Here is a 26,901-nt window from a genome sequence, read left to right on the forward strand (position 1 = left end):
GGCGAACTACAATGCTCAGAAGAGAAGGAGTCACATTTGGCTTTTTTAAAGCAACTTTTGCTGAAATGGTTTTTTGGGGGCATGTCGCATTTTGGAAGCCCCTGTGGTGCCAGAACAGCAAAAAATACCCACATGGCATACTATTTTGGAAACTACACCCCTCCAGCTGTTTCAAAACTACAACTCCCAGCATTACTGACAGACCGTGCATGCTGGGAGTTGTACTTTTGCAACAGCTGGAGGCACACTGGTTGGAAAACCTTCAGTTAAGTTCTGTTACCTAACTCAGTATTTTCTAACCAGTCTGCCTCCAGCTGTCGCAAAACTACAACTCCCAGCATGTACTGATCGCCGAAGGGCATGCTGGGAGATGTAGCTATGCAACAGCTGGAGGGATCGCAACTACAATTCCCAGTATGCCGAGACAGCTGTTTGATGTCTGGGCATGCTGGGATTTGCAGTTTTGCAACATCTGGAGGGCTACAGATTATAGACCGCTGCACAGTGATCGCCAAACTGTGGACCTCCAGATGTTGCAAAACTACAAATCCCAACATGCCCAGACAGCAAACAGCTATGTGGGCATGCTAAGAGTTGTAGTTTTGCAAGATCTGGAGGGATATAGTTTAGAGACCACTGTATAGTGGTCTCAAACTGCAGCCCTCCAGCTGTTGCAAAACTACATATTCCAGCATGCCCAAACAGCTGTCTGGGCATGCTGGGAGTTGTAGTTTTGCAACATCTGGAGGGCTAGAGTTTAGAGACCACGATCAATTTACCGGCTTCCGTAGGATCCAGGGAGCCGTCCTCGTCTGACGCACGTCATGCCGTCCCGCCGATCACCGTCGCCGCTGCTGCCCCGCCTATTGTGGGTGGGCAGGACGGTGAAAACGAAAGTTAACCCCCCCCCCCCGCCCCCGATCTGCTATTGGTTGTCGCTTCTGACGATCAATAGCAGACCAATAGCAGAGATAGGAGGGGTGGCACCCCTGCCACCTCACTCCTAACCCTTCAGGGGGATCGTAGGTGTCTTAGACAACCGCAATCCCCCTTATATTCCGGGTCAGCGGGTCACCATAGACCCGTATGACCCAGAATCGGCGCAAATCGCAAGTGTGAATTCACTTGCGATTTGCGCCGATCGCCGACCGGGGGGGTTCTGATGACCCCCCCTGGGCATTTGCGCGGGGTTTCCTGCTGATAGATATCAGCAGTCACCCCAGTCCGAAATTCCCACGGGCATAAGGATACACCCTGGGTCCTTAAGTACCAGGACGTCAAGGCGTATCCATACTCCCTAGGTCCTTAAATGATTAAAAAACGCATATGGTTTAATACAGTTTTTCACCAGACCAAAACACTGTGGTAGGCTACGGTTTTGGGTACGGGAAAAAAAACCTGACAAAACCTTACAGGATGCAAAACGGACACAACCTGATGCATCATTTGGCATAGGGTTTTCAATGGAGAGTCAATGCATACGGTTTTCTATACGGTTCCGTACGGTTTTCACATTGAAAACGTCTACGGGAACTGTATTGCAAAAACGTGGTGCGAATGCACCCTGAGAGAACAAGTGGAGGGATTTTCTTTTCACAGCAACCAATCACAGCTCAGCTAACTGGCTCTGGTAAAGTGAAAGCTGAGCTGTGATTGGTTGCTATGAAAAAATCCCTCCACTTTTTCTCTTACACAGTTTGATAAATCAGGGCCATAGGCCCTGATTTATCAAACTGTGTAAGAGAAAAAGTGGAGGGATTTTCCCATAGCAACCAATCACAGCTCAGCTTTCACTTTACCAGAGCTTTTTTCACCGGGCCAGTCAAGCTCAGTGGGTTCAGTTGTAGCCCATGTTGCCGTTCGGCCCCCTTGAGCCCATACTCCTGCATACAGGGCCGACATAAGTCATTGTGTTCTAAACCTGTTGCCTATGACACAGAACGTGAGGAAACAGTAAAAACCGCACACCACAGCCCCCTCTTCTATGCCCCTGTACTTGCACCACACCATCACTCTCAGAACTCTCCCCTCCCACCCTCTTCTATAGGTACAGACCACATAACACCCACACACACCCCATTCATGATACTTAGGAAATTAACTATTAACACCCCCCTCCTGCACCCCTACAACAAAGTTCAGTTTTGTCCATCTCAGCCTCACCCTTCTGTATTGTCCCATCGCTGACCAGAATTTGAAAGCTTTTCTACATACCTGTTCTTATTGATAGAAACCTATATACGGTATATACCGTATATATATATATATTTTTTTTATACATAGTTACTAAATTAACACAAATCACCGACTTAAAACACGTATTAGAAACTGCAAGGAAATGTGACAATAGAAAATGATTAGAGATGAGCGAACTTGCAGTAAATTCGATTCGTCACGAACTTCTCGGCTCGGCAGTTTATTACTTTTCCTGCATAAATTAGTTCAGCTTTCAGGTGCTCCGGTGGGCTGGAAAAGGTGGATACAGTCCTAGGAGACTCTTTCCTAGGAATGTATCCACCTTTTCCAGCCCACCGGAGCACCGGAAAGCTGAACTAATTTACGCAGGATAAGACATCAACTGCCGAGCCGAGAAGTTTGTGACGAATCGAATTTACTGTAAGTTTGCTCATCTCTAAAAATGATCTATTGTTTAAGACAGTGTTTCCCAACCGGGGTGCCTCCAGGTGTTGCAAAACTACAACGCCCAGCATGCCTGGACAGCAAAAGGCTGTCCAGGCACGCTGGGAGTTGTAATTTTGCAACATCTGGAGGCACCCTGGCCGGGAAACACTGGGGTGCATGCACACCACATTTTTGCTATACAGTTCCCGTATACGGTTTCAAGTTATAAACCATATGGAACCCTATAGAAAACTGTATGCATTGACTTAACATTGTAAACCGTATGTCAAACGCATCATCCGGTTGTCTCCGTTTTGCATCTCATACGGTATTGTCCGGTTTTTTTTCCCGTACCCAAAACCATAGCCTACCACGTTTTTTGGTCCGAGTGAAAAACTGTATTAAACCGAATACATTTTTTTTTTAAACATGGGAATCAATGGGAACCGTACAGAACTGTATGTGCGTACGGTTCCATCAGGTTTTCACCATACGGTTTTTGACTTTGCAGAGTTTTTTTCTTGGAATTTCAATCAAACAAATGAAACTTTATTCATGGAGTGAAAAGTTAAAAATTTATACTTTTTTTCTTAAAAAAACGGATACCACTGGACATCATTTTTCAAACCGTATATGGGTTAAAATTTGTACACACGTTTTGATACAGTTTAGTCCAGTTTTGAGGAATCTGTTTTTCATCGAAAACCTGATATGGGAATTGTACTGCAAAAACGTGGTGTGAATGCACTCTAAGAGTGCGTTCATATGCTAATACTAGCAGCGGGTTTCCTGCTGCGGGAATCCTGCTGCGAGTTACGCTACCATTGATTTAAATGGGTCCACAAAAGTGTCAGATTTGCGGCCTGTCCGCGGACCCATTCAAATGAATGGTAGCGTAACTCGCAGTGGGTTTCACGCAGCGGGAAAACCGCTGCTAGTTACTAGCGTGTGAACACACTCCTTAAGGGTACACTCACACGTGCATATTTGGCTGCAGATTTTCTGTTGCTGATTTTGCTTCCCAATGGGTAGCAAAATCTGCTGCAGAAAATCTGAAGCAAAATATGCATGTATGTTCTAAATAGAGCCTTACCCAGTAAGGCCATGCTCACACAACGTAAAATGTGCAGAATGTCCACCTGGAAAAACCTGGGCGGACATTCCGCACATTTGAATAATCCGGAGGGCGCTAGGAACGCTTAGAAATTTGCCTGAATTGGGAACACCACCGTGTGCAAAGTGGAGCAGAATCCTGTTGAAATCAATGGGACTCTGCTGCAGCGGAATGTCCATGTGGACATTCTGTTGTGTGAATATACCGTAATGCATTCTTTTAACCCCTCTTAAGAACCGGGTTTTTTTTTGTTTTTGCACTTTCATTTTTTCCTCCTTACTTTAAAAAAATGTAAATTTTGCACCTAAAAATCCATATGATGGCTTATTTTTTGCACCACCAATTCTACTTTGTGATGACGAAACAGAAAAAAGAAATCATTATGTGACAAAATGGAAGAAAAAACACCATTTTGTAATTGGGGGCTTCAATTTCTACGCAGTACATTTTTCGGTAAAAATGACACCTTCTATACATTTAAAATTGTCATTTTCTGAACCCTATAAATTTTAAATTTTTCCGCGTACGGGGCAGTATGAAGGCTAATTTTTTGCGCCATGATCTGAAGTTTTTAGCAGTACTATTTTTGTATTGATCGGACTTTGTGATCGCTTTTTATTCATTTTTTCATTATATAAAAAGTGACCAAAAATACACTATTTTGGACTTTTAATTAACGATATATTTTTATCATTCGGACATTTCCGCATGCGACGATACCATATATGTTTATTTTTATTTACACTGGGGGTTTTTTAAATGGGAAAAGGGGGTGATTCAAACTTTTATTAGGGGAGGGGTTAAATGATCTTTATTCACTCTTTTTGCAATGTTATAGCTCCCATAGGGACCTATAACACTGCACACACTGATCTTTTACATTGATCAATGGTTTCTCATAGGAAACCATTGATCAATGATTGATCAATGATCAATTCATGCCTGTATTTCAAGCACTGAGCAGTCATTCGGCAATTGGACACCAGGAGGCAGGTAAGGGGACCCTCCTGCTGTCCTACAGCTGTTCGGGATGCCACGGCAGTACCGAACAGCCCGCTGAGCTAGTTGGGGTAGTTTAGTTTCACTTAAGACGCGGCGATCAACTTTGAACGCCGCGTCTAAAGGGTTAATAGTGAGCGGCACAGCAATTAGTGCCGCGCGCTATTACCCGCGGGTCCCAACCATTGTTAGAGGCTATGATGTGGGGCCACGCCGAGGCACCACGTTATAGAACGGGAGCGGACTCAGGGCGTACAGGTACGCCCTTGGTCCTTAACAGGTTAGAGGTGTACAGTAAAAGGTGACAACAGTAGACGGAAACATTGGATCCTCCACCATTCACAGCAGAGATCAACATCCCCTTCCCTGTAGAATGACCTCGGAAAAGGTCAAAGAAAGTGTCTTCATATAATCTGAATGGGGCAGGTCCTGTCTATGATCTATGGGTCCTGCCGTAAAGCATATTACTTAATGTTTAGGCAAGATGACAGCACTTATATTAATGCCCAAATAATAAAATAAAATAAATAAACAGATTAGAAAAAACAACATGTATCTGGCTCTAATCAGGAAAAACAATCTGTCAGAGTTACACTGTTGGTTAAAAGGGTACTCTGGTGGAAAACAATTTTTTTTTTTAAATCAACTGGCGCCAGAAAGTTAGAGATTTGTAAATTACTTCTATTTAAAAATCTTAATCCTTCCAGTACTTATCAGCCGCTGTATACTACAGAGGAAGTTGTATTTCTTTCTGGAGTTTATTACTGTCTGACCACAGTGATCTCTGCTGACACCTCTGTCCATATCAGGAACTGTCCAGAGCAGAAGAGGTTTGCTATGGGGATTTGATTGTACTCTGGACAGTTCCTGATACGGACAGAGGTGTCAGCAGAGAGCACTGTGGTCAGACAGAAAATAAATTTAAAAAGAAATACAACTTCCTGTGGAGCATACAGCAGCTGATAAGTACTGGAAGGATTAAGATTTTTAAATAGAAGTAATTTACAAATCTGTATAACTTTCTGGCACCAGTTGATTTAAAATAAATTGTTTTCCAGCGGAGTACCCCTTTAAACCTGGTTTGAAGAAAGAGGGGTAGATCGATTCGCACTAAGATCGAGAGAGTGAGCTAAGGAGTAGTGAGTAAGAGCAGGACTTCGATGTGAAGGCCGACCCTGGGGCGCTCAGGACCACGCCTGGGGCGCTCAGGACCAAGCCTGGTTCCTGCGAGGCACCATGATTTAAACGCTGGGTAGTCACCTCGGCCTGACCTTCTTGAAGACCTTCAGAAGACCTGCATCGATATACTTGTCTGCCGGGGGAACAGTTTTCAAGAACCTCTTAGCAGTCTGTAACCTTAGTAAACCTCCGGTCAGATTCGGACCACTTCTTCCACCAGGAACCAACCGGAGTGTCTCGTTGTCACCTCAAGGATGTCAACCTGAACTAGCTTAGGAAACTCACTGCCACTGCACAGGTTAACCATTGTCTAAAGTGATTTCTGCATTTTCTAATAAAGATTTTTTGTACATTGATTGGGTGTGCGCTACATTGTGTACTTCTCCCCTTTTTTTGCTTTGACTATTACATGGTATACACAGTAGCACCCCTATTTACTATTAAGAACTTCTATTGCCACCTGTACCATCTACTGTTGTTCATGATGGAAACGCATCTTGTTAAAGAACTCAATGGGGGAGATTTATCAAAACCTGTGCAAAGGGAAAGTTGTCCAGTTGCCCATAGCAACCAATCAGATCGCTTCTTTCATTTTGCAGAGGCCTTGTTAAAAATGAAAGAAGTGATCTGATTGGTTGCTATGGGCAACTGGGCAACTTTTCCTCTGGACAGGTTTTGATAAATCTCCCCCAATGTATGTAGAAGATCTGTTGCTAAACAGAGTAAAGTTACACGTTGTATCGTACTTCTCTCTTGTTTCGTTTGTCCTCCTTCTGTTGACCCAGCTTAGGCCCCTTTCGCACTGTCGTTGTGCCCCGACTGAAAAAAATGGTCGTTAGGCTCTTTTTTTTTTTTGTTTATGCCATTAAAGGGGTACTCTGCTGCCCCAGCGCTCGCAACATTTTGTTCCAAACACTGGGTGCAGACAGCGGGGGTCATGACGTCACGGTCACGCCCCCTCGTGACGTCATGTCTCCTCAATGCAAGTCAATGGGAGGGGGCGTGGCGGCAGCCACGCCCCCTCCCATAGACTTGCATTGAGGGGACGTGGTGTGACACCACAAGGGGTGTGGTCATGATGTCACGACCCCTGCTGCCCGCACCCAGCGTTCTAAACGAAAGCCGGTTGCTGCACAGAGATCACGGGGGTCCTAGCTGAAGGACCCCCCCCCCACGATCAGACATCTTATCCCCTATCCTTTTGATAGGGGATAAGATGTCTAGGGCGGAGTACCCCTTTAATGTCCGTTATCTGGACAGGGCACAACGGGCAACAATGGGTCCCGACAGATCCCATTTGCTATTTTGGGGTCCGTCATGCGCCATTGTTTTTTAACGGGAGTAGCGGGACAAAAAGACGTTACATTATGTATTTTTTTTCTCCCGCTATTCTCCCGTTTCCCTGAGGGCAGTGTGAAAGAAGCCTTAGTCTGCACCCGCATGACATATAGAGTACCCCCAGAAAACTATCGCCGGGCATGACACTAAAATGTGCAATAATGGACTACTTTAACCCAAACATTGGTGCATCACCACTATTACCGCTACTGCATGTGCCAGGGAGGTGCCCCTAGTGATTACTCGAATAACAACAAACAGGAACTTAATAGAAAAATCACTTTTTATTCATTTTACACAGGACAGGAATAGGCAAAGAACTGTGAGAGCAGCTGAGCGGTCTGCAGAGCAACATCTATCCTCCAGTATGCTGCCCACTGAGCACTGCAGAGCTGTATCCCATGCTGTATACATTACAAACTGCAAGGCAACACGTCACCAAGCACCACTCAGCATCATGTGACAGTGAGCAATGCAGAGCAGTATGTCATACTGAACAAGGCAGAACATCATACTACACCGAGGACTGCAGGGCAGTAAGTCACATGTCATACACTGCAGAGCAATGGACCACAATATACACTGCAGAGCAGTATGTCATACTGAATAATGCAGAACAGCATACCACACAAAGTACCGCAGTGAAATGCAATAACAGCACCTCGGTGCCCTATGCCACACTGACCGATCCTGTACGGTACGTCACCCGGTTGGCATCACAGTGCTGTATGGACTTGGGTATGTTGTCACTAAAAGGAATACAGTACACGGACGAGCAGGGCATTCCACCGCAGCACAGCCCTGCCATACTGGGCACAACACAAAGAAAAGCCATCTGCAGACCACTCCAGCTCACAGTGTTACTGGACCAGACATTAAGGGAAGACATCAGACCATCAGAGCCAAAGAAATACAGACAGTGTTGTGCAGGCTCAGTGTATATATACACACATATATATTGAGATAAACATATAGGCATGTATATGCATACATTACACATAAGTTAGGGGCTGAGGTATAACACGTCAGGGAGAGGTAACTCCCATCAGGAAGCTTTTTTTTTTTTTATTATTTTTTATTTATTTTATATTTTATTTTATTTTTTTACTCCCTGCATGTCAGGGCCTGACCAGAGACACGTTTCTGCATGCGATGGAGATATCTCTTTGCAATGCACTGCAGGCTGGCCTGGCAGTGGGAGGTGCAGAGAGCTGTTAGTCCTTTATAGTAGTCCTTAAAATCCACATTCATTATAGTTCGTTCCCGATACATTTTTTTTTTTTTCGCAAAGTCTTAAGGAGGCCACAGCGGCAACACCTTAGGTGATGAGACTCCCTTGTGTAGATTCAGGTTTTGGTGTTTGAGGGATTTTGCCATGCACATGAATGAAGGAAATGTTACATCCTGGCAGTTACATTAGAAAAGAGATTGGGCACAAGAATCGCCCCCTTTTCACATGGCAGTACAACTGGTGCTAGGTAGGACCCAAAAAAATGGCTGCCTCCCTTGTTTACCTTAAAACGTGACCCAGCTAGTGAAATAGTGATAGGTATTCTCATGCATATAGTTACATCCACATCATAAGGGAGACAGATACATAGAAGAGTGATGTGCTAACATAGTGCAAAGTCAATGATTGCTTACGTATTCCTGCTCAAAGGTCCCCAATGGAAAAATATATCTTACAGTATTATATTAATTATAGTCATGTGTAAATGTAACCACTATAGAAAATAGCCCCTGTTATATTATACTGTATATTTAAATCTATAGAACTTTACTACAGGTTTCATTGGGGGAGATTTACCAAAACCTTTGCAGAGGAAAAGTGGAGCAGTTGCCCATAGCGACCAATCAGATTGTTTTTCAGGCCTTTGAAAAATGAAAGAAGCGATCTGATTGGTTGCTATGGGCAACTGCTCCACTTTTCCTCTGCACAGGTTTTGGTAAATCTCCCCCATAGTCCCTCGGAAATGAGTTGATATCAGACATACTAGCGGGGGACAATAGCTACAAACACTCCCGATATTTGTTCAGTATTGGAACATTTGTCAGAAGACACCAAACATGCAACTAGGACTGCAATGATATTCCACTACACTGGAGTTTGGATGGACAGAATTAGAGAGAGAGATAGAGATACAATATAACTATCGTAACCGGAAGTTATAGGAACTATCTGTATGGTTCCCTTTAGTTTTTATAAGCTCACTATAAGCTCTTTTCGAAGAACAAGTTTAGGCTAGGCACTGTAGCCATAGAAAGGCTAGCATGCTAAGGCCATGTTCACACACCGTAAAAAAAAAAAGGCAGTATTTTGCTTTGCGTCTGGAAAAAAGGCCAATTTTACGGTGTTTGAACATGGCCTAAGACTTTTGGTTCCACATGAGGAGAGTCTGTGCAATGTCATCTTTTCCGTGTGCATATATATATATATATATATATATATATATATATTTTGCCATCACTTTACAGTGAAAGGTGTCTAGGTAATAGTAATACTGTACATAGACCTGCGTTCACTACCCGTCTGCATCAACGAATTATTCAGGATCAGTCACTACACTGAATTCCGCAATCATTCTATAGATACTCAGTATCATTCCACGACATACTACGTTCTCACGAGTGTATAATAAGAACTGGGGTAAGTGTCCTGTTCTGCCATTAGTAGGTATATGGATTTGTTTTGGATCCCAAAACTTGCCGTTTCCGTTTCCCCGGGGCGCACAATTTAGCGACTTGTTAGATCTTGCTGTTCTCAAGATGGGAGTCAATATGTTTTATTAGAACATCATCGGGGTATCCAACCGGGAAGGCCAGCTGACAGAGAGGACAACTTCTTACTTCTGAGTCCACTGTCTCCATCAGTAACTGCGGAAAGGGGAAAATGGACACAGGAAAAAGACGGGAAGTGAAAGAGATTTCCTTTGTGTTCCTTTTAGGTCTTTTATCCTTTATACAGCAAATTTTGCATAACATCAGATATGTACATTTTTAGTTTATCAGAATTTATCATCTAAAATGATAACTGCTACAGTGGTTACTTTTTGTCAGAAAAAGAGAATTAAAGGAGAGATGGATTTATTGGGTATCCATATAAAAGTCTATGTGCAGGTTTTTATGCATAAGGGCCTGTTCATCGGAAAAAATTACAAAAGAATGACAGAAAGAGATTAAAACATTACTGTCATCAGTAAGAAAATGTATAATACATTCTTAAGTCAGTGTAGTTATGTGCCCTAAGATGTGTATGTATAATAATAGGCATGTTTCTATATGTAAAGTACCTTTTGATCTATATTTTATCTTGCTCACTCTTGTGGTAGTTCTCTTGGAGGCTGGGGGTGTTTCTTCAGGATTATGAGGAACCTGTTCCTATCCTTCCCCCTCCCACAAACATTTTTACATTTGCAAAGCTTTGTGCCTAAAGTTCACGGTCTTTATAACTCTAATGCAGCCAAATGGAACCTATAAATGTACATATGCAAGAAAAACCTTCATTTTCTGCCACAAAAATAAAAGTTTTTATGTTTGCAAGTCTTTGTGCACCGAATGCATGCTTTAGATAAAGCAGCCATGTGAGCCTATATGGTGCAAATACACAAGAAATACGTTCATTAAATGATTAAAGAGAAATCATTATCATAAATAATAATTTAGCACCTTGTATTGCTTGTCAGTGTACATGGAAATGCTCCTCTTCTGAAAAGGCTGCAAGCTGTCTGTATCTCAAAGTGGCTTAGCTCACACTTGTGAAAGCTGCATTATACACTGTATTGAGGCATGGGATGAAGCAGAGCAGGGATAGAACCACCCCACTCCCTCCCCTCAGCTAATGGGTTTGCTAGGACCAAAAAGACTTGGAAACCAGGCTTTGTTTGCAAAATTTAAGATAAAGAGACCCCTGGTGGCCATTTTTTTTTAAACAATTTTTTCACGTCTTTAGCAATCAAATTTTTTATGAAGCATATTAGGAAAATGCTTGGTATTAACTTTAAAAAAAAGTTGTTTCTAATGACAGAAACGCTACAGAGTAATGCCTCAGCCCCAATATGGGACTTGTCTACGAAGCCTAAATATGTTTTCCCACCCTCACACTTACATTGATGGAAGGCCATGACTGTGCATGTTCCGCTCTGGAATATGATGCCGACATTCTTCTACTTGCTGCATCAGGGATGGGGAATCCAGCACAAAAGGAAGCACAGCGAACTGCTCCAGGCTCTGGACTAGGTGGGGATGGGGGACTCCATTCATCCTCATCAGAGGATTGCTGTGGGGGTTCTTGGAAGCAAGGGACAGTAGGTGGGCTGCCGGCATACCCCTCATTGTAAGATAACTGCTTGGGTAGAGTTGCGGTTCCAGCTGGCATCCACAGGGAGCGGGGTGCTCGTGGATACATTGCAGGTTCACTGATCTCAGAATAGCTACGACGGGCTTGGAATGATGCTTTTGCTTGGTGAACTGAGGGCTTAGGATATGAAATCTCAGTGCCTACAGGCGATGGGCATGGTGAGGGTACAGGAGATCTACGTGAGGGTGACGAGGGTGGTACTGGGGATCGACGTTGGTGGACTGGAGACTGTGGGACAGGAGATCTTCTCTGCAAAATGGGAGATGGGCACTGAGGGACCGGGGAGCGTCGTTGAGAAGAAGGGGAGTGGCGCAGAGAAGAAGGCGAGTGGCGCAGTTGGCAGGGAGAGTGTCGATGTGGTGGGGAGTGTCTTTGTCCTAAAAAATAAAATTTGATAAATTTGTTGAAACTTTAAACACTTTTTATATTATAAAATACTTTGTTACAAAACTCATTTTGGCTAAAACAATGGGGCATATTTACCAATACTGTAATATTTAGACAGTGTAAACACATGCAACAAGCTATTACCAGTCTGACCACAGTGCTCAATGCTGACACCTCTGTCCATGTCAGGAACTGTCCAGAGCAGGAGAGGTTTGCTATGGGAGTTTGCTTCTACTCTGGACAGTTCCTGACACAGACAGAGGTGGCAGCAGAGAGCACTGTGGTCAGACTGGAAAGAATACACAATGCCCTCTGTAGTATACAGCAGCTGATAAGTGCTAGAAGGATTAAGATATTTTAAATAAAAGTAGTTTACAAATCTGTACAACTATCTGGCACCAGTTGATTTGAAAACATTTGTTTTCCACCCGAGTATCCCTTTAATAGTCCACTGTTCATGACCTTTATCTGTTAGAGAGATGATCTATGCACTCTCTCTCCCTGGTGGGCCCAACTTGTTGATGTATCACATAAATAAATCACAGTTGACTTAAAGGGGTTCTCCACCATAAGGTAATTTTAGTACTTACCTGCCAGACAGTAGTGGACATGCTTAGGAAGGATCCATGCTTGTCTTAGTGCTAAATGGCTGTGCTGTAAGATTACCATAACACTGAAGCCATCTTTTTGTGAACTGGCTATTTCCTGTTTGAGTTTGTTCTCTAAAAAATTAAATTTCCCATGATTCCTTGTTCGTAAGTGTGAGGTCACTTTTATACCTCCAACACATCAGCAACCCCACCCATTTAAACACATCTGTAATCCCTTCAATGCAATAGACCAGTGTTTTCTGACCAGGGTGCCTCCAGCTGTTTAAAACTTAGAATTCGTGCAGAATGACCACCTCCCACCCAGTGGTCGTTTCGCCCATTGAAGCAAAGACAGGCTCCCTCTGAACACCTGACTAATGATGTATGTCTCGGGCCGCACTGCACCTGGAAAAACCAACAGTCATTTTGTATGCTGTTAAAAACAAACACAAACGCTGGGGCAAAAATCACAGAGGAATTGCGAGACCACCATGAAACAAAGGTACAGTAAATCCCGGTATACCCCTTCAAATGAAAACTATGTACTGCTTCATTTTCCCCTATGGGGCACTATAGGGAATGTGCACATTTGCTCCCTAGACTACAGCTGATCACTAAGGGACTCACACCATAAGATCAGCATATTTTGTGTGAACTCTGCTAATGAAAAAGGATTTTTCAGATCTGATATATATACACAAAAAATCCAATAGCTGTCACATAGGTGTCGGTTTTAGGAGACCTTTTGTGGCAACACCGAGTAGGAAATTGCTCATAGGTAGATATACCACTACAGTCTATTAGTCTATTATTGTATGATGGTATTTTACAGATGAGTTTATCTATTGTTTACTCTCTTTGGATGGAAGCGTCCTACCTGTTTGTTCTTCTAGTAATGATCTCAGAATGCGGCTCTGTAGGGCAGTAAGGTCACGTAGACGGTAAAGTTCCTCTGTCAGCTCAGTATAAGCCAAAGCCAAATTGACCCTGGAAATAGAAACAACATTTACACTAAAAGACAAAAAGGATTCCTTTTGCACTATGAAAGGATGTACTAAATTTAAAGATATTATTAATCAAATAAACAAGAGGACTGGCACCCTCCCTATATTGGTGCTGTGCTGTTAATGTACCTAAAAACTAGGGATGTAAGAAAAAATCGATTCTCGCGATAATCGCGATTTTTCATTTGCCGATACAGAATCGATTCAAAATATTTTTGAATCGATTCTTTTAGGGATGTGGAATTTTTATCTGCGGACGCCCGGAACAGCATGTCATGTCCCGGGCATCAGGAGATACAAGTTCCACATTTGTGGAGCCGGGCAGGCCGGATCTGACACGGCTATGGAGCGGGCTCCGACTCGTGCCCGCTCCGTACTATGCGACCCCCGGCTGATTTCAGTAGCCGGGGGCCGCCGCTAATAGCCAGCATGCGGCAATTGCCGCGGCTGGCTATTAAAGGAGTATCCGGTGCGCACTTTTCTCATTTTATCCTATCCAGGCTGCAAAATAAAACGCACTGTATCTTACCTGCCAACGAGCCCCCGGAGCTCCGGTACAGGTGTTCGGTCCCCGGGCTGTATTCTTCTTACTTCCTGTTAGTCCGGCACGTCACATGGAGCTTCAGCCTATCACCAGCCGCAGCGATGTCCCGCCTCCGCTGGTGATAGGCTGAAGCTCCATGTGACGTGCCGGACTAACAGGAAGTAAGAAGAATACAGCCCGGGGACCGAACACCTGTACCGGACTGTACCGGAGCTCCGCGGGCTCGTTGGCAGGTAAGATACAGTGCGTTTTATTTTATTTTGCAGCCTGGACGGGATAACATGAGAAAAGTGAGCACCGGAGTACTAGATCGCCGCTGTCAAAGCTGACAGCGGCGTCTATTGGGATCTATGAATGCTCCCAGGTGGGCGATATATCGCGATATATCGTCACCTAGACGGTATCGGGATATATCGAATCGCCACACTGGTATCGCGATTCGAATCGAATCGCCAAATTCTTGGCGATTCACACCCCTACTAAAAACCATGCTAAATAACATTTAAAAGAACAGTGGATATGCTATATTATGGATTGCACTTCATCACAGCATAACCACCAGGAGACAAGCCCTATTCTTGCTGTCCTGACCCTATATCATTAATGTTTAACCATTTTTACCTCCTGAGAACATGAGTGAATAGTGCAAAGTGTAACATCAGTGTACGAAAACAGAGCAAGTGCATAGAAAAGTATAGTAATATGACATCTCCCACAAGAAAAGATAATAGGTACTAGTTATTGCCCATGTCCATTTCAGGGGCACAGAAAAATACGAACCACTGTCTCCCCCATTATCCTTGTTAATAGGACTTAATTTGTGGACAAGTAAGAATGCAGGTTATACATGCACAAACATCACCGCCGTATTGCCTATGTATCATCAAGGACAAAGCTAGTTAGAGACTGAGTCTGCACCCAAGGATGTTTATATTTGCGCTACCTTATACATAAGCAATATGACAGAGACTTTTGTGCATGAGTAACCTGCATGTTTACCTGTCCACAATAAAGTTATCATATCAAGAAGCATAATAAACTTATTTTTTCAAATAAATCTTATCTCATAATAAAAATAAAAGTATAATTTAAATTAAGAACTGTATAGCGCTCAAAAAAGGAGGATGTTGACCTTGACCTTGATGATGGTAGCAGTACAGCCGCTTTTGGAACTCGAGCAATGGTCGGCCATATTCAGTGCATCAATGTCTCGGTGCATGCAGGATGTCCCCCCGACCTCCAGTTCAATGATTCGGTGATTATACACAAGTGACCTTTATCACCAAACATTTGCTTGAATAAATAATGTCTAATTTCCCTGTACTCCTAATGATGAAGGAAGCAACAAATTAGAAGGACCACGTTAGAAGACATCGGTCCTGTTGGAGCCACTACTGGTGGCCGTTTAGTATTCCTGGTGTAATCATTTATGCCATGTTGCTTATCTGTTGGGCTTTTTATCCTATAGATATAACACTAAAGTAAGAAGAGTTAGGAATCTGTAGGGATCTGCACAGTGGTGCCTACTTCTTGGTTTCAATGAGGTGTGGGTCCCATTGGTTGCATGGACATGGAGTAAAGTGCACACACATTTTACATATATATATATATATATATATATATATATATATATATATATATGCATTGGCGGTTTTGACCGCCTAACAGTGCACAAAGTGTTTCTGCAAAGGAAGAACAAGTGGTGTTTGTTGAGCACTCGGTGTTCACGACAAGCTAACCTCAAGCAGAGGATACTGCCAGTGACTGGTGATAATGTGCAGGATATAAGGGGGGGAAATACAATTATTGGAGAAAAAAATAATAATAAGATCACTTACTTTACATTGCATTTCATGCAGTGACCTAGGCTCTATATATGTATTCTCACTATTCATTATATGTATACAAAAAATACATCAAAGTAGCGAGCAGAGAGGTAAAGTAGAAAAAGTAAATTCCCCAAACACATCCTGTACCTTGGGTGTGAAATGGCCCGCTCGTTCTACAAGTGGCTATATTTATATCTGCAATCTGATCTTTCATCTGTGGCTTGCGAAAAAAAAAGGGCTGGACCTATCACTCTAGTGATTCTATGTAGAGCAACGCAGCTATAAAAAAAATGATATACATACACAGACCGTAAGGATAGTAACTATCTACTACTACAGATCATACAGCTGCAGGGATGCAAAAGCCTCCTAGCTGCCAGTCTAATCTTAACTACCTGATCTCCAATGGAAACAGCCAAACAAGCGCAGACTGTTGAGACCCAATTAGCTCCGAGCAGGCTATAACTACCCCTCCCCCTTATTACAATAATTAAATAATAACTGACACAACAACAATTCAATTATTTTATGGGTGGGGATCGGCCACAGCTTTATTTATAAAAATACTTATATAAATAACAATTTAACTGTAACAAAGACACCGATTGGCTTCTTGCCAACCCGAGAGGTGCTGCCACACTGTCCTGTGTGGAGGTCTACCCCGGGTTGACCCTGCTTTCACCGTCTTCTTACCGTAAAGCTGTGACTTACAATAAACAGAGATACAAAAAAGGGAGGGAGGGAGGGCAAAACTCCGGGTCCTGGGCAGATTGAGGGGGGAAGGGAGGCATCACAGCTATAAATACCCAGGGGAGGGTCCCTGAAAGCCCGGGAAACTATGAAACCCCTGATTGGTGCACTCCTTCCCCCCCACCCATGGGACATACCACTATAGTTACCAACAAGTTTTTACAGGCGGTGGAGGGAGCTAAAAACCTTGCCTGTATATTTCTTAACCCCTTAACTGCTCACCAGTCAGGGGGCAAGCTAGTTATGCACAGCTTGCCCCTCCATTCTGAGAATAGCTGGTGAAGGTCTCAGGTGGGTGAGGATGCCATAAATGCTTGTAGTTGGAATAACCCTCTAAAGAGGTACTCCGCCCCATAGATTTCTTATACCCTATCCCCAGCGGCGATAACCCCTGCGATCTCCGCTGCGGCACCACAGACATCTGGTGCATGGAGCGAACTTCGCTCCGTGCCGGATGACTGGCGATGCGGGGCAGAGGCTCGTGACATCATGGTCACGTCACATTCGTGACATCACGGCCCCTCCCATAGACTTACATTGAGGGGGGCATGGCCATGACGTCACGAGCCTCCGGCACTGCACCCGGCACTCTGAACGAACGCGGTGGGATCCCCTCGATCAGACATCTTATCCCCTATCCTTTGGATAGGGGATAACTAGGGGATAAGATGTCTGATCCCGAGGAACCGTATTCCCTTTCCTCACTCTTCAAAGCTCCATTTTTGCCTCAGTGTCATCAAAGAAGTAGAACTTTCAAGACAGAAGAGGCGGGTACTCTACTGCTTGCTGGCAAAACTATTCCCACATGTAGTAGCCAACAGCCACACAATGTTGTTGCAGTATTGTGTGGCCATTGGCCACCACGTGCAGATATGGTTTCACCCACATAATTGAGATAGAATACCCCGTCTCGAAAGTCATACTTCCAAGATAACAAAGAGACAAAAGTAGAGCACCAGTAAGCGGAGATAACTCATGAGACCCTCGCTGATCATTAGAATGATTAGAGAACCACATGACTGAGTGCTTTCTCTCCCAGCTTTTTTCACACTGCAGGAGATGGGCCCCATAGACTTTCTAGGCAATTTGTCTCCTGCAGCGAAGAGATAGTGTGAAGAAGAAGAAGTGCTCTGCTGAGCGCCTCTCCCAGTTTGTTCTAGCAATTGGTGGAAGTCTTGACCTCTGTCTCTATGACGTCAAAAGTTTTTTAAAATCACAGTAACACTTTAAGTTAAAGGGTTAAAGATAGACATCTTATATCCTTTGGATAGGGGATAAGATGTCTGATCCCGAGGGTCTGGCCGTTGGGACCCCCGCGATCTCCATGTAGACACCCGGCATTCTGAACATTATGTGCAGAATGCTGGGTTCGGGAGACCATGGTCGTGACGTCACGTCACGCCCCCTCATGACTTAACACCACACCCCCACCATTCATGACTATGGGAGGGGGCGTGATGGCCGTCATACCCCCTCCCATAGACATGATTGGAGGGGGTGTGGTGTGACATCATGAGGGGGCGTGGCATGACGTCACAACCATGGCCTCTCGAAACACATAGGGGGAGATTTATCACAACCTGTCCAGAGGAAAAGTTGTCTAGCAACCCTTTAAAGATGCATTCTGGAGAAAAAAAGAAATTATATTATAATCAGATGGTGCCAGAAACTTATACAGATTTGTGAATCACCTCTGTTAAAAAAAATGGAAACCTTCCAGGATTTAATGCAGTTCTATCTAATCCACTGTGGTGCTCTTGGGATTTGCTCCAGCATACTGCACAGTTCCTGACACGGACAGAGGTGTCAGCAGAGAGCACTGTGTCGCTTTGGAAAAAAGAACACAGCTTCCTCCAGGACATACAGCAGCTGATATATACTTGGGGGCTAGAATATTGTATATAGACATAATTAAGAAATCTGTATTAACTTTGATTTGAAAACATTAAAATTTTCCTGGGATACCGCTTTAACCCCTTAAATGAACACTGTCAGATACAAAATCTTTTGATATGTTGTAAAGCATGTATAACCAATAGGTTTTGCAATTGCTTTCATTAGAAAATTTTCAGTATTTCATACAGAAAAAGCCAGTCAGACAACTGCCCCCCCCCCCCCCCCCGCCTGCTTGGGCACATACTAGTCCTGCTGTGTCCATACATTTAAAGAGGGAGAAGAAAAAAGAGACAGGGGGCGCTCCCTTATTACGTATATCAATCTCGGTGTGAACCCTCCACCACACCTTGGTGATATACTGACCTTGTGGGTTATGCGTAATAGCAGTCCGTAGGTGGGTATGTAGGTTGGGTGGTTTGAATTACAAATGTGTGGGGCTGCTGCACTCCCTACCGTCACTGGGCTCCCTCAGGGGGTCCAGTAGATAATATAGACAACAATATGGAAAAATGACTGTATTCAGGGGAAGCGCTGCTCTTATTGGAGGACAGTAAATGAACACAGGCCGGCACAGAACAAAGCAAATCTTTATTTGGTCGTTTCGGCATTAAGCCTTCCTCAGGTCCATAAAAAGGATACACTCTTTGTTGTAGGTATAGAGTGAGTGTACTGGTCTTGGTCCTGTCTGTGCGCGGTGCCGGCATGGTGCCCCTGAATACCGTAATTTTTCCATATATTGTTGGCTGTGTCCATGCGTCATCACCTATGTCATGGACACACTTCCTTGATTGACAGCTGTGAGCGCAGGGCTCACAATAGGAGGAAAAATCCTCCCACTGTCAGCTTGTGTCCCGCTACTGTCAGTGAGGACAAGCTGGGAGTTGTAGTTTTGCTAATGCTAGGGGAGATGTGAGCAGACAGCATACTGAGGGAGGGAAATTCCTTTGAGAGGAATTCAGACTGGTGAGCTGAATTAAAAGTGTAATAAAAAAAGAAATAAAGGTGCTAGACACATATAAAATTAGATGTACATGGTCAGGATTAGGTACTGAGTGATCTATTAAAAACATGTTTTTTTTTGTTGGATCTGATGGGTACGCTTTAAGGACACAGCCCATTATGACCTTAAGGACGGGAACATTTTTTGCACATCTGACCACTGTCAATTTAAAGATTAATAACTCTGGGATGCTTTTCCTAATCATTCTGATTCCGAGAATGTTTTTTCGTGACATATTCTATTTTAACATAGTAATACATTTTCGTCGATACTTGCATTTTTCTAACTTTGAAGCTCTCTGCTTGTAAGGAAAATTGACATTCCAAATAAATTATATATTGATTCACATATGCAATGGGGGATATTTATCAAAGGATTTAGACTGGTTTTCCCTGTCTAAATTTGTCGCACAGAAAGTCGCAGTCTAAATATGTGCGACTTTTTTGCGACTTTTGCTCTAGAGGATTTTTAGAACATGATGCATTCTAATCTATTTTAGACGGAAATGCATTGGAAAATGCATTGGTGCTGAATTTATCAAAAGCGACTTTTCAGCGACAAGTCGCATCGGCTGTATGCTAAAATGTTAGACCATGTTGGAACAGGTTTACATACAGTCTAAAGCATAGATCACGAAGTCTGTGCGCAGAATTTATCAAGAGCCGTGCGCCTTTTGATAAATTAGGCGCACAATAGACCTGCCTAACCCTCTGTGGTTTGGTCTATATTGATGCGGGACATAGACAGCTTTGATAAATATCCCCAAATATGTCTACTTTATCTTTGCATCATGAAGTTGACATGTTTTTACTTTTGGAAAACATCAGAGGGCTGCAAATTATAGCAGCAATTTTCCAATTTTTCACAAAATTTTCAAAAATAGAATTTTTAAGGGACCAGTTCAGTTTCGAAGGGGATTTAAGGGGCCTTCATCTTAGAAATACCCCATAAATGACCCCATTATAAAAACTGCACCCCTCAAAGTATTCAAAATTACATTCAGAAAGTGTGTTAACCCTTTAGGTGTTTCACAGGAATTGCAGCAAAGTGAAGGAGAAAACTCTAAATCTTCATGTTTTATACTCACATGTTCTTGTAGACCCATTTTTTGAATTTTTACAAGGGGTAAAAAGAGAAAAAGCCCCCCAACATTTGTAACCCAATTTCTCTCGAGGAAGGAAATACCTCATATGTGAATGTAAAGTGACAATGGGATTTTGAAGAGTGAATTTTGCTGAAATGGTTTTTGGGGGGCATGTTACATTTAGGAAGCCCCTGTGGTGTCAGAACAGCAAAAAAATAAAATAAATTAATAAAAAACCCACATGGCATACGATTTTGGAAACTACTCCCCTCATGGCACGTAACAAGGGGCACAGTGAGCCATAACACTCAACAGGTGTTTGATGACTTTTCGTTAAAGTTGGATGTGTAAATGAGATTTTTTTTCACTAAAATGCTGTTTTCTTTCAGAGGTAATAGGAGAAAATGCCCCCCCAAATTTTTAACCCCATTTACAAATTACAAGTACTAAAAATACCCATATATCACATATAAAAATCTAAACAATTAAAAAAAAAAAAAAACTAACTAAAAACGATTGGTATTGCCATGCCCAAAATAATTGCATTATTAAATAAAGGATTAAAAAAGCAAAATATAAATGTTGTATGCACCAATAAAAACAGCAGCTCGCCCTGCAGAAAATAAGTCTTCACATTCACACAGCTTTGTTGAAAATATAAAAATGTTATAGTGGAAGAATATAGCAACACAAAGCAAAATACACATCATTTTTTTATTTTGTGTTTCTTATTTTTTTTCCATTTAAAAAAAGAATTGTATTAAAGGATTAAAAGCAAATATGTCACAAAAACAAATGAAACTAGGCCAATGGGGACACACAAAGACCTAAGTGGTCCAGTAGGTGTATCACAGCAGGGTAAGATATGAAACAAAATGCAAAGAAACAAAGCTGATTAAATAGGCTAAAGTCATGCAGAAAAATGGCAGAAATAGGTAATGAACGGGAACAGCAAATGCTGATAAGAATAAATAAAAATAAAAAATAAATAAGAATGATAAGAAAGAATGGGGAGAGGGGATATAGACCAGCCTAAGGTTATCTTCACATTGGGTAATTTTAGAGGATTCCATATGGCGAAATCGGAAGCGGAAAATCATAAGTGTGAATGGGAGTGCTGACTCCCATAGAAGTCTATGGGCTTTAATTTGAGGCGGAATCCCGCTGTCACGATTCGGCTGGCTGGAGGTGGATCCTCTGTGCCAGAGAGGGATTGGCGTGGACCGTGTCGGTGGACCGGTTCTAAGTTGCTACTGGTATTCACCAGAGCCCGCCGCAAAGCGGGATGGTCTTGCAGCGGCAGTAGCAACCAGGTCGTATCCACCGGCAACGGCTCAACCTCTCTGACTGCTGAGATAAGCGCGGTACAAGGGAGTAGACAAGAGCAAGGTCGGACGTAGCAGAAGGTCAGGGCAGGCAGCAAGGATCGTAGTCAGGGGCAACGGCAAGAGGTCTGGAACACAGGCTAGGAACACACAAGGAAACGCTTTCACTGGCACAATGGCAACAAGATCCGGCGAGGGAGTGCAGGGGAAGTGAGGTATAAGTAGGGAAGTGCACAGGTGAAGGTACTGATTAAAACCTCATGCGCCAATCAGTGGCGCACCGGCCCTTTAAATCGCAAAGACCCGGCGCGCGCGCGCCCTAAGGAGCGGGGCCACGCGCGCCGGGACAGCACAGACGGGGAACGGGTCTGGTAAGGGAATTGGGATGCGCATCGCGAGCGGGCGCATCCCGCATCGCGAATCGCATCCCGGCTGGGAACATTATCGCAGCGCACCCGGTCGGCAGGTCTGACCGGGGCGCTGTGAATAAGAGAACGCTGTGAGCGCTCCGAGGACGAGCGGGGACCCGGAGCGCTCGGCGTAACAGTACCCCCCCCTTGGGTCTCCCCCTCTTTTTGGAACCTGAGAACCTGAGGATAAGACTCTTGTCCAGGATGTTGTCCTCAGGTTCCCATGATCTCTCCTCTGGACCGCAATTCTCCCAGTCAACCAAAAATAATTTTTTACCTCTGACCGTCTTGGATGCCAGAATTTCCTTCACTGAAAAAACGTCAGAGGACCCGGAAACTGGAGTGGGAGAAACAACTTTGGGAGAGAAGCGGTTAAGGACGAGTGGTTTAAGGAGAGAGACATGGAAAGCATTGGGAATACGGAGAGAAGGAGGAAGAAGGAGTTTGTAAGAGACAGGGTTGATCTGGCACTTGATTTTGAAAGGACCAAGATAACGTGGTCCCAGTTTATAACTGGGGACACGAAAGCGGACATACTTGGTGGAGAGCCATACTTTGTCTCCGGGAGAAAAAATGGGGGGAATTCTTCTTTTCTTATCGGCATGTTTTTTCATCCGGGATGAAGCCTGTAAAAGAGAATTTTGAGTCTCTTTCCATATGGTGGAGAGGTCCCGAGTCACTTCATCAACAGCGGGCAAACCAGAGGGCATGGGAGTGGGGAGGGGGGGAAGAGGGTGACGGCCGTACACCACAAAGAATGGGGATTTAGCGGAGGATTCGGAGACTCTGAAATTGCACGAGAATTCGACCCATGGTAGAAGATCTGCCCAGTCATCCTGGCGGGAGGAAACAAAATGTCACAAATAGTCACCCAGAACCTGATTAATTCTTTCTACTTGCCCATTGGATTGGGGATGATAAGAGATGAGAAGTTTAATTTGATTTTGTGAAAAACAAACAAGAAAATGTCCCTGAGGGTCACCAGGGTAATTGTGTATCGATCAACCTTTAAGGGGTTGCCCCCTCTCGGGGATAAACCCTTACTAGATACCCTCCCCTAAAAATCAACTTTTATTGAATTTGTATAAAATCTCATAACCCCTTCACACGTTTTAAAATTATGAGCAATGCAGTACTATACTTCAGAGGGGGTATTGTTTTGACCCCCTACTGTGTCCGGTATCACTGGAGCTATGGTACTTGATTATTGTATATGATTGGTGTGCTGTAGTGTCTGCATCACCTAACCATGAACTACCAGTCCTCTTATGATTCAACCTGCCGGCAGGTTGAATCATAAGAGGACTGGTAGTTCATGGTTAGGTGATGCAGACACTACAGCACACCAATCATATACAATAATCAAGTACCATAGCTCCAGTGATACCGGACACAGTAGGGGGTCAAAACAATACCCCCTCTGAAGTATAGTACTGCATTGCTGATAATTTTAAAACGTGTGAAGGGGTTATGAGATTTTATACAAATTCAATAAAAGTTGATTTTTAGGGGAGGATAATTTGATTTTGAGCTGATTACAGAGGGCCCTCCAGAATTTAGACACAAATTGAATGCCTCTATCCGAGACGATATGCGTGGGCAGCCCGTGAAGGCGAAAAATGTGTATAAAAAATTGCTTCGCCAACTGAGGCGCCGAAGGAAGACCTGGAAGAGGGATAAAATGTGCCATCTTGGAGAATCGATCAACGACCACCCAAACAACTGTGTTGCCATGGGATAAAGGTAAGTCAGTAATAAAGTCCATACCAATCTGAGACCATGGTTGTTCAGGAACAGGCAGAGGATGGAGGAGACCAGCAGGCTTCTGGCGAGGGGTCTTGTCCCGGGCACAGACTGTACAAGCCCGCACGAAATCAACAACATCAGTTTCCAGGGTAGGCCACCAATAAAATCGAGAGATGAGTTGGATGGATTTTTTGATGCCAGCATGGCCTGCGAGGTGAGAGGAGTGTCCCCACTTGAGAATCCTGAGGCGCTGGCGTGGAGAGACGAAGGTCTTCCCTGGAGGAGTTTGTCTGATGGAAGCTGGAGAAGTGGAGATCAGACAGTCCGGAGGAATAATGTGTTGCGGGGAAGCTTCCACTTCAGAGGCATCCGATGAACGAGAGAGGGCATCAGCCCTAATGTTCTTGTCAGCAGGGCAAAAATGAATTTCAAAGTTAAAACGGGCAAAGAACAACGACCACCTAGCCTGGCGAGGGTTCAGCCGTTGGGCAGACTGAAGATAAGAGAGATTCTTGTGGTCAGTGTATATAATAACTGGATATTTGGATCCCTCCAGCAGGTGCCTCCATTCCTCAAGGGACAATTTTATGGCCAGTAGTTCTCGATCACCAATGGAGTAGTTTTTCTCCGCCGGAGAGAAGGTCCTAGAAAAAAACCCACAAGTAACAGCATGCCCGGAAGAATTTTTTTGTAGGAGTACTGCTCCAGCTCCCACCGAGGAGGCGTCTACCTCCAATGAGAAGGGTTTAGATGGGTCAGGTCTGGAGAGTACGGGAGCAGAAGAAAAGGCAGTTTTGAGATGTTTGAATGCGTCTTCCGCTTGAGGAGGCCAGGACTTAGGGTTGGCGTTTTTCTTGGTTAGGGCCACGATAAGAGCCACAATAGTGGAAAAGTGTGGGATAAATTGTCTGTAATAATTGGCAAACCCCAAAAAAACGTTGGATAGCACGGAGTCCGGAGGGGCGTGGCCAATCCAATACGGCAGATAGTTTATCTGGGTCCATTTGTAGTCCCTGGCCAGAGACCAAGTATCCTAGGAAGGGAAGAAACTGACATTCAAAGAGACATTTTTCCATTTTGGCATATAATTGATTGTCCCGAAGTCTCTGAAGAACCATGCGGACATGCTGGCGGTGTTCTTCTAGGTTAGCAGAAAAAATCAGAATATCGTCTAGGTAAACCACAACACAGGTATATAGAAGATCACAAAAAATTTCATTTACAAAGTCTTGGAAGACGGCAGGGGCGTTGCAAAGGCCAAAGGGCATAACCAGATATTCAAAGTGTCCATCTCTGGTGTTAAATGCAGTCTTCCACTCGTCCCCCTCCCTGATGCGGATGAGATTATAAGCACCTCTTAAGTCCAGCTTGGTAAAGATGTGGGCGCCTCGTAGGCGGTCAAAGAGTTCCGAGATAAGAGGTAGGGGATAGCGTTTTTTTTACAGTGATTTTATTAAGTCCGCGGTAATCAATGCAAGGGCGTAGGGAGCCGTCTTTTTTGGAAACGAAAAAAAATCCAGCTCCAGCAGGGGAGGAGGACTTGCGGATAAACCCCTTTTTTAAATTCTCTTGGATGTACTCTGACATGGCTTGAGTTTCCGGAGCAGACAGAGGATAGATTCTGCCCCGGGGTGGAGTAGTACCAGGGAGGAGGTCAATAGGACAATCATAAGGCCTGTGAGGAGGCAAAGTCTCTGCTTGTTTTTTGCAAAAAACATCAGCATAATCCAGATAGGCCTTGGGGAGACCAGATAATGGGGGAACCACAGGGTCTTGACTGACAGTACAGGGAGCAGGCTTAAGACAGTCCTTGTGGCAAGAAGTACCCCAGTTCTTGATTTCCCCGGTGGTCCAATCAAGGGTTGGGGAATGGCGTTGAAGCCACGGTAATCCAAGAAGAATTTCTGAAGTGCAGTTAGAGAGGACCAGAAATTCTATTTTTTCCTGATGGGGTCCGATGCACATTAAGAGGGGTTCCGTGCGGTAACGCACAGTACAGTCCAATCTTTCATTATTAACAGAGGCGATGTAGAGGGGTCTGGCGAGACTGGTCACCGGGATGTTGAACCTGTTGATGAAAGAGGCCAAAATAAAATTTCCTGCAGATCCGGAATCCAAGAAGGCCATAGCTGAGAAGGAGAAGGTAGAAGAAGAAATCCGCACAGGCACAGTAAGACGTGGAGAAGCAGAGTTCATATCAAGAGCTGTCTCACCTTTGTGCGGAGTCAGCGTGCGTCTTTCCTGGCGTGGAGGTCGGATAGGACAATCCTTCAAGAAATGTTCGGTACTGGCACAGTACAGGCAAAGGTTCTCCATGCGGCGTCGTGTCCTCTCTTGAGGTGTCAAGCGAGACCGGTCAACTTGCATAGCCTCCACGGAGGAAGGCACAGGAACGGATTGCAGTGGACCAGAGGAGAGAGGAGCCGGGGAGAGAAACCGCCTCGTGCGAACAAAGTCCATATCCTGGCGGAGCTCCTGACACCTTTCGGAAAAACGCATGTCAATGCGGGTGGCAAGATGAATAAGTTCATGCAGGTTAGCAGGGATTTCTCGTGCGGCCAGCACATCTTTAATGTTACTGGATAGGCCTTTTTTAAAGGTCGCGCAGAGGGCCTCATTATTCCAGGACAATTCGGAGGCGAGAGTACGGAATTGGAGGGCGTACTCGCCAACAGAAGAATTACCCTGGACCAGGTTCAGCAGGGCAGTCTCGGCAGAAGAGGCTCG

At 44.1% G+C, this 26,901-nt stretch overlaps 1 protein-coding gene across 2 annotated transcripts in view; it reads right to left on the reverse strand.

The window, feature by feature from the left end:
* Window positions 1–7,506: 7,506 nt before the first annotated feature.
* The window catches only part of TBKBP1 (TBK1 binding protein 1), an 82,601-nt gene continuing 63,206 nt past the window's right edge, over window positions 7,507–26,901 (reverse strand). For both annotated transcript variants that reach the window (XM_056548086.1, XM_056548087.1), the window contains exons 7-9: window positions 13,464–13,573; window positions 11,358–11,986; window positions 7,507–10,126 (exon numbers count right to left, since the gene is read on the reverse strand). In XM_056548086.1, coding sequence (XP_056404061.1) covers window positions 9,998–10,126; window positions 11,358–11,986; window positions 13,464–13,573 — 868 coding nt within the window. In that variant the 3' untranslated portion in view covers window positions 7,507–9,997. The remainder of the gene's footprint in view (window positions 10,127–11,357; window positions 11,987–13,463; window positions 13,574–26,901) is intronic.

The sequence above is a fragment of the Hyla sarda genome, chromosome 12, assembly GCF_029499605.1.
Source record: "Hyla sarda isolate aHylSar1 chromosome 12, aHylSar1.hap1, whole genome shotgun sequence".
NCBI lineage: Eukaryota > Metazoa > Chordata > Amphibia > Anura > Hylidae > Hyla > Hyla sarda.